The sequence below is a fragment of the Notolabrus celidotus genome, chromosome 24 (assembly GCF_009762535.1).
Source record: "Notolabrus celidotus isolate fNotCel1 chromosome 24, fNotCel1.pri, whole genome shotgun sequence".
Lineage (NCBI taxonomy): Eukaryota > Metazoa > Chordata > Actinopteri > Labriformes > Labridae > Notolabrus > Notolabrus celidotus.
Window position 1 is genome coordinate 414,358 of NC_048295.1, and position 7,396 is coordinate 421,753.

A 7,396-nucleotide genomic window follows, 5' to 3' on the forward strand; every position below is an offset into this window, starting at 1 on the left:
TTCGACGCTACTTTCAATTATATTTCTAAACATCACTCAACATGACTCTCCTCTCGCTCTGTGGCGTCTTTTATTAAGTTAAACAACTTCTGATGTGTCATGTTAAAAAAGATTCCCCTCCGTCTGCTTGTAGAAACTTTCTTACTCGGAGTGCGATTGAATTCACATCAGCAGGTACTGTGAGGGAGATTTAAGGTCATTTTCTAAATAGTTAGGCCACAGAACAGTAGGCAACTAGTGTGTATACACAAAGTCCCTGGTATGCTCAACAATCCCCTGCTTCTCATCTAATAAAGCCTGATGCTCTCACACCTATTAATAGAGCCTGATGTTATTGTGTGCGTGTGTGTGTGTGTGTGTCGTCCTGGGCTTCCTCAAAAGCAAAAGTGACTCTGTGAGCTGACACCCAAGTAAACATCTCTTCATCACTTTCATACTCTCCTCTCGGTCTCAACCTCCTTGTCCTGCTTCATTGTTTAGGGCTATATAAGGATGGTTACCTTGGTGATGGTATGTTGATAAATGGACAGTACACTCTGGTAAGAAGAGAAATTAAAAACACAATTTGGTAAAGTCAAAATATGAACTGTTAATAAATGCTACACGGCTTCACTTCAACATATAGTTGATGGATTATTGTTCATTTTAAACATGCATCACCTCACTTCATGACAAACATCATACAGTGGTGATATAATAAGCATTAAAAGAGACTAAGACATAAGAAAAATACAAAGGCAATCATTTTTGTTGAAAATAAATTCAGGGTGTAATTCCACCGCCTGGCCACTGGGTGTCGCTGTAGGGCGCTGTTTGGAAATAGCGACTGTCTCTGCTGCTGTCAGCTAAGCCCATATCTTCCTGTCCCTAACTCCTCTCAGTTTCTCAGAGTCCAGGGTTTGAAAGTCCAATTAATGCAGGTAAGTGTCATAAATATGAATATTGTTTGTGAGGTATGTTGAGGTGTTGCTCAGTAGGAGAGAGCGGCTTTGACTTTGGACAGCAGAAGAGGAGAGAAGAGGAAGAACGCTCGTGCTGTTCTGTGCAGGTTAGCTAGACAAGGTTAGCTAACAACCGGTGCGTCCATTATCGGACATGTTGGTTTTAAAGTGGGAGTGTGGATATTAAGGTCGTTGTTACTGGTTTTCAGGTCACTAACTTCATAGTTAATGTCGTCAGCTTATCAATATGTTCAGCTTTCAATTCAAAAAGTAGGAAATAAAGAAATGAAGAGAGGTAGCTTAGCCTTGCTATCTTGAACTTGTGCATTTGTGACATGTCTTTGATTCTGTTGTTGTTGTTTTTTTTCACCAGTCTGTGATCATGAAGAGCTCCAAAGAGGCCGTGCAGTCTGCAGCCAAAGAGTTTCTACAGTTTGTCAACAGAGGAGTGTCTCCATTTCACGGTACAGTCTGAAAAACAGGAAATTAATCTTTCATTTCTGTAGAGTTGGAAGAGAACAATGTGTCCTAATGGATATAACACTGAAAAATAACACTAACAACAGACTCTTGCTGCTAAATATATGTGCACATGTAAGAGATGGTGACACTCATTGAGCTAAAGGTGTATATAAATATGAAGTTTACTTTAATTCAGTCATAAACTCACAGATGTTTCCACCTTTACACTCAGACATTAATCATATCAATTTTAGACATTTAAAATGTCTCTGTGTTAAAAGGTTTACCCACCAGCTCATTGAGCATATTCATTTCAGTTCATAGAGCTCCTAAAGATTAATGCATCAGGTTGTGTTTGATAAGAGGGACTTATACAACCTGATCTCATATAAAAGTCTCCAAGGTGAGACCAGAGAGATATTTCCATGTGTCAGCATTAAGACATTTTCAAGCAGAGACACTGCCGGGGTTAACAGACGACTTTGAGCCTGAGATAAGATAAAGTCTCTGCTGAAACACATATCTCACCATGTCTCACACCTTTGCACTGTGACCTCAGGCATCCTGCAGACTGTGCAGCAAATAGGCACAGAGCAATAAACAATAGAAATGTTAAAAATGCTTTCCAACACTTTATAAATCAGTTTCTTTATAGGCATGAATTTGTCCTGCATCTTATGAAACAACACACACCATATTTTGTGTGCACACATAATTCATTCTACGTATAGAACACTACACACTACCATCTTTATTGTTCCTCCTCATTTTTCCCTTTTAGTGGTTGAAGAATGCAAGCGCCGCCTGTTGGCTGCAGGCTTCATTGAGCTGAAGGAGTCAGAGAAGTGGGACATCGAACCATCCAGGAAGGTTGGTTCTTTAAAGAGTTGCGAGTTTGACTTTGCATATAAAAGGATTTCTAGAAGCTATCAAGCAACAAAATCATTTCAATTGATATAATTAATGAATTCTCCGCTCTCTGTAGTACTTTGTGACCAGGAACTTCTCCAGCCTCATCGCCTTTGCTGTGGGTGGACAGTACCTTCCAGGAAATGGCTTCTCCATGATCGGTGCCCACACAGACAGCCCCTGCCTGAGGGTGAGGGCCTGCCTCCTCCGACACATCAATCACGATCTACCTAACACACAAGTTATTGATATCAAAGAGATTTCATCATCCAACATTCTCTCTGAAAACACATTTGGATATATTTTGGCTCATCTTCAGACTGTAGAAGTGTTAGATTCAATAAGTAAGTCTGTTATTTACAAGATTACTAAATTGTGTTCAGGTGAAGCCGAGGTCTAAGAAGACAAAACAGGGATGTCTGCAGGTTGGGGTGGAGTGCTACGGCGGCGGCATCTGGAACACCTGGTTTGATAGAGACCTGACTGTAGCAGGACGCGTAATGGTCAAGGTAGGTTTGAAGATCTTTATTTAACATTATTAAGTGGTGAAAGCAGAGGTTTCCCAGTCTGAGAGAGTCTCAGAGAGTCTGTCTGTGTAAATGTTTTGTCTGCAGAGTGACGGCAGGCTGCTTCAGAAGCTGGTTCATGTGTCCAGGCCTCTGCTCAGGATTCCTCACCTGGCCATCCACCTGCAGAGGGACGTCAATGACTCCTTTGGCCCCAACAAGGAGAACCACCTGTCAGTAACAAAAAGCAGAAGTTAAATTACAAAGATGTTTTTATCTTTGATCACACACTGAAAATGAAATGAATATAAACCAAACAGCAGATGTATAAAATCATGAAATAAAGTTTTCTAGAATATCTTTCAGTGTAGAAGTCAAAGAGAGAACTGTCACTACACTAAGATATGTTTTGTGGTTCAGCGTGCCCATCATCGCCACAGCCGTCCAAGAGGAGCTGGAGACAGGCTCTGCATCCAGCGGAGACGCCTCCTGTGCCACTACCACGGTAAAAGAATCCTCACAGATGTTCAATTTTAAGACATTTTAATAACATGGCACAAATAGACTTTTAGAGAAATGAACAACACTCGATGTGACACAAAGCTTGAATCTTATCTTGTTTCAATGTCTTACTGTTTGGCCTCTTTATCCTTCCTTTTCTTGCTACTTCTTCCTCCCACACACCACATGGCCTCATAAATCCCAGAATAATTTTGCAATTATTTTGGTTTGGGGACATGAGAGAGGGACAAATGCCAAATCACTGAACTTGTTTGCAGTAAATGAAAAAATAGCTTGTATGCCCGGTCTTAAAACAGTTTTAGAGCTTGTAAAAATGCCTCTGATAACCATCTGTGTGGAAATAACAGTCAGTCAAAGCAAAGTGATGAAATGGGTTTAAGTGATTGCATTTCATTCGGGATGAAAAGGATATGTTGTATCTCCCTCCACAGGCGGAGAAACACCACCCAGCGCTGGTGAAGGTGCTGTGTTCAGAGCTTGGCGTCCAGCCTGAAGCTCTGCTGGACTTCGAGCTGTGTTTGGCCGACACTCAGCCCGGGGTGAGTCAGCATGTAAACCATTGACTTCCTGTCAGAAGTTATCATCCAGTTTAACCACCTTCAACACGGACCTCAGGGACTCATCTGATTTCATCAGTTTATGAATAATGCAGAGCTCGCACGGCTGTCACAGAGTCTGGTTTTAGTTTGGGGAAATTGTCTTTTTGGATTCAGAATTAGACAAATTCTATCAGTCAGGTAAGAGAAAGTAAAAGACTTTCAGAAGGGCAAAAAACAAACAAATTTATCAATCTTCTGTGATTATATTCTATCAATGAGATGTTACAAATATTCGTGGTGCAAGAAAACAGACTCCTCATCTCTTATGTTCCTGTTTGTGATATCCCTCTCATCTCTGCAGGCACTGGGAGGCGTGTATGAAGAGTTCATTTACTCTCCTCGTCTGGATAACCTTCACAGCTGCTACTGTGCCCTGCAGGTCAAACCTCATACAGGAATCACTTGTTTTTTCACTGCACTGCTTTGTTTGTTTTGTTTTGACTTTAGTTTGTTTGTTAAAACAAAACTTGAGACAACAATCTTCCCCATTTTGTCTGTGTCTTTTTGCCTCAGGGGCTAGTGGAGTCTTGCACCGGAGACTCTCTGGACAAAGATCCCAACATCCGGATGATCACTCTGTATGACAACGAAGAGGTGAGTGAGACAGAAACCGGTTTGAGTTGTGTGATGAGGAACCGTTTCTGCTCAGCGTGCTGTGTCTGGAGTCTCCCAAACAGATGTTTTTATTCACACACGACTGTCACAATGTTTTACACAGAACTCCCAGTGATGGGTGATCATTGGGGAGAAAACAGCTGGTGGAAGAAAGAGAAAACGAATGAAAGAAGTCATATATAAAACCATTATCATCACTTCTTCATTCATGTACACTTTCTAATCTTTAAATACTTTATTTTTCTAGACTACAGCTTCAATATTACATTTGATATAATGTGCAACACACAGTAAATGCATCAACAATGAAATTATCTTGTAATAAAAATTCAACAAACCTGTGATTTACCGACTGTGTGTGTGTGTGTGTGTGTGATTTTGCAGGTGGGATCAGAAAGCGCTCAGGGAGCTCAGTCAAACCTGACGGAGCTCATCCTCAGCCGCCTCGCTGCCTCCTCTTCTAACCTGACCGCCTTCCAACAGGCAGCGCCGCTCTCCTTCATGATCAGTGCTGACATGGCACACGCTGTGCACCCCAACTACATGTCAGTGTCAACACACAAACACCAACAGCAGCTTCTTTTTAACAGAATGCTCAGCCTTTATAACTTTAATGCTAAGAGTTGGTTGTTTAATAAGTGGCTGAGTTTTATCTGATTAGCCTTTTGTTTATTTTCTTGTCAGGGAGAAGCACGAGGAGAACCACCGCCCGTCTTTCCACAAGGTAAAAGTATTTGTAGATTTATTGTTTATTATGAAAGACAAAAAACACACCGACCTGGTTTTATCACTCATGTTTGTATTTATGTCCAGAGTACTTGGTGAACATGACTGTTCCTTCTGCATACTGTGTGCTCTGCTAACTTCAAATTTCCATGACTTATATCTTCATTGAATAAAAATCTGAATTCTGGTTTGTTTTTACTTCACAAAGAATATAAATCAGTTTGTCACAGTGTGAGGGATTTATTTTAGTGACTGCTCCACTAGATTTATCATTTTAAGACCTTAGTTTGTGGCTTTGTAAAAAGCATTTGTCAATACATTTTAAAGTTTTTGAAACAGCAGGAATTCGGCAAAAGTGCATACATATATTTGGGTAAAAAAAGGTCATTTTAAGAGCAAGTTTAATTGACATGCACATTAATGTCCTTTCAGGGTCCAGTGATCAAGTTCAACAGCAACCAGCGCTACGCCACTACGGCTGTCACCGCCACCATCGTCAGAGAGGTCGCCAGCCAGGTTGGCGTGCCTCTGCAGGTACAGTGTGGGCGTGTGTGTGTGTGTTTGTGTGATTATAGATGAGTTGTTTGCAGACTGAGGCTCAGCAGCTGTTCATTACTTGGAGTTTCTTGAGTCACTCAGCAGCTAGACAAGATCTCCTAGCAACATGGTGTGCTGCTCCAGGACGACGGAGAGGAGAAGAAAAGAATTCATCAAACAAAAATTAGAAGAAGAATAATGGATGCTAACAGCAGTTATGAAACACATGTGGGAAGGCTAGAAGCATATTTTTGTTTCTGGGGCTGCAGAAATAATTCAGTATATGAGAAAACATTTATAATCATGAATCAATTCACTCTGTGTGATAATGTTTACCTCAGTAAAAGTTTTAGTTGGCAGTCATTGTCGAGCTGCTGTCAGCATCACCATCAGAAATCCCATCCAGGGGTGGTTCTCTGATTTTAATCAAGATACTGTTTCACACAGACATGGTGTCATTTCTCAGTGTTGCCATCATGTCTTAAACATAGCAGTATTTGCTCCCTGGACCCTGAGGCACAGCTGCAGAGATGACATGAATCATTTGTTTTTTGTGATCACTGCAGAGTCTCCTCATGACCACTAGATGGCAGATAGGCAGACTCTCCAGATGTGTAAAGATTCAGCTCTTTGCATCGGTTTTGATTCGTTGTGTTTAATCTTTTACCACCAGTTTGACCTTTGACCCTTTCCTCCTGCAGGATGTGATGGTTCGTAATGACAGCCCGTGTGGAACCACCATTGGACCCATCTTGGCCGCCCGCCTAGGGATCCCTGTGATGGACATCGGAGCGCCGCAGCTCTCCATGCACTCCATCAGAGAGATGTGCTGCACCTCCAGTGTCCTGCAGAGCACTACCCTCTTTAAGGTAACCCCATCTGTGAAACAAACGTACCTTTCACATAGAATTTGTAACCAAAGAGGAACTCTTACAGCTGACCATGCATGACTTCAGATCAACAAATTGCAAACATACATTCTTCTGCAAAACGACACATGAGATACTCCTCTTTTGACTCCAGATAACTCTTGATTACTTTGTTTTTCAGCTTTAATTTTAACTTTGTATTTATGACCTCCTTTCTGCTTTCCCCTGCAGGGTTACTTCGAGCTGTTCCCTACAGTGAGGAGCATGCTGGTTGTTGACTACAGCCAAGGAAAACAATAACTGATGGAAGCAAAGGAAGACATTTTCATCAAGCAGGTGGAATTTACACATCCAGGATACAACACTTACTGATGCAATGAAATATGGGACATCCTGACTCATGTTCATGTTGAAAATGACAAATACCTTCCTGCAAACAGTTTCTCAGTTATGTGCCTTCATGTTAAACCCAAGTATTCTGTTATTACACCACCAATGAAAAAGATCATACTCAAATATACATTAAAGTACACAAGCACTTCATTTTTCTTATGAACTGAAATTATTTAGAAAATAATAAAACATGAAAAAGTGTGGTTCTTTGTGTGTTTTATTTGAATGTACAAAGTTTCCTCCTGCAGGGGAAGATGCTGTGACTGAGTTTAATCTCATCACTCATTTCCATGAAAGCCTGGTAGGGGCCAGTTGTG

The 7,396-nt window shown here is 41.1% G+C and overlaps 1 protein-coding gene across 4 annotated transcripts; it reads left to right on the forward strand.

Annotated features, from left to right (window-relative positions):
* Positions 1–787: 787 nt before the first annotated feature.
* Positions 788–7,280, forward strand: dnpep (aspartyl aminopeptidase). 4 transcript variants are annotated; one of them, XM_034678218.1, is made up of 15 exons: positions 788–920; positions 1,315–1,405; positions 2,185–2,273; positions 2,389–2,502; positions 2,696–2,821; positions 2,927–3,051; positions 3,239–3,323; positions 3,772–3,879; positions 4,241–4,318; positions 4,453–4,533; positions 4,939–5,099; positions 5,239–5,278; positions 5,713–5,814; positions 6,519–6,686; positions 6,918–7,232. In XM_034678218.1, the coding sequence occupies exons 1-15, from the start codon at positions 915–917 to the stop codon at positions 6,984–6,986; spliced, it is 1,443 nt and encodes a 480-aa protein (XP_034534109.1). In that variant the 5' UTR covers positions 788–914; the 3' UTR covers positions 6,987–7,232. The 4 variants fall into 4 exon arrangements, with proteins under 4 accessions (XP_034534109.1, XP_034534108.1, XP_034534110.1 ...); XM_034678217.1 differs by lacking the exon at positions 788–920 and adding an exon at positions 935–1,048 and having other exon boundaries at positions 6,918–7,280; XM_034678219.1 differs by lacking the exon at positions 788–920 and adding an exon at positions 1,041–1,062 and having other exon boundaries at positions 6,918–7,280.
* The last annotated feature ends 116 nt before the right edge of the window (positions 7,281–7,396 follow it).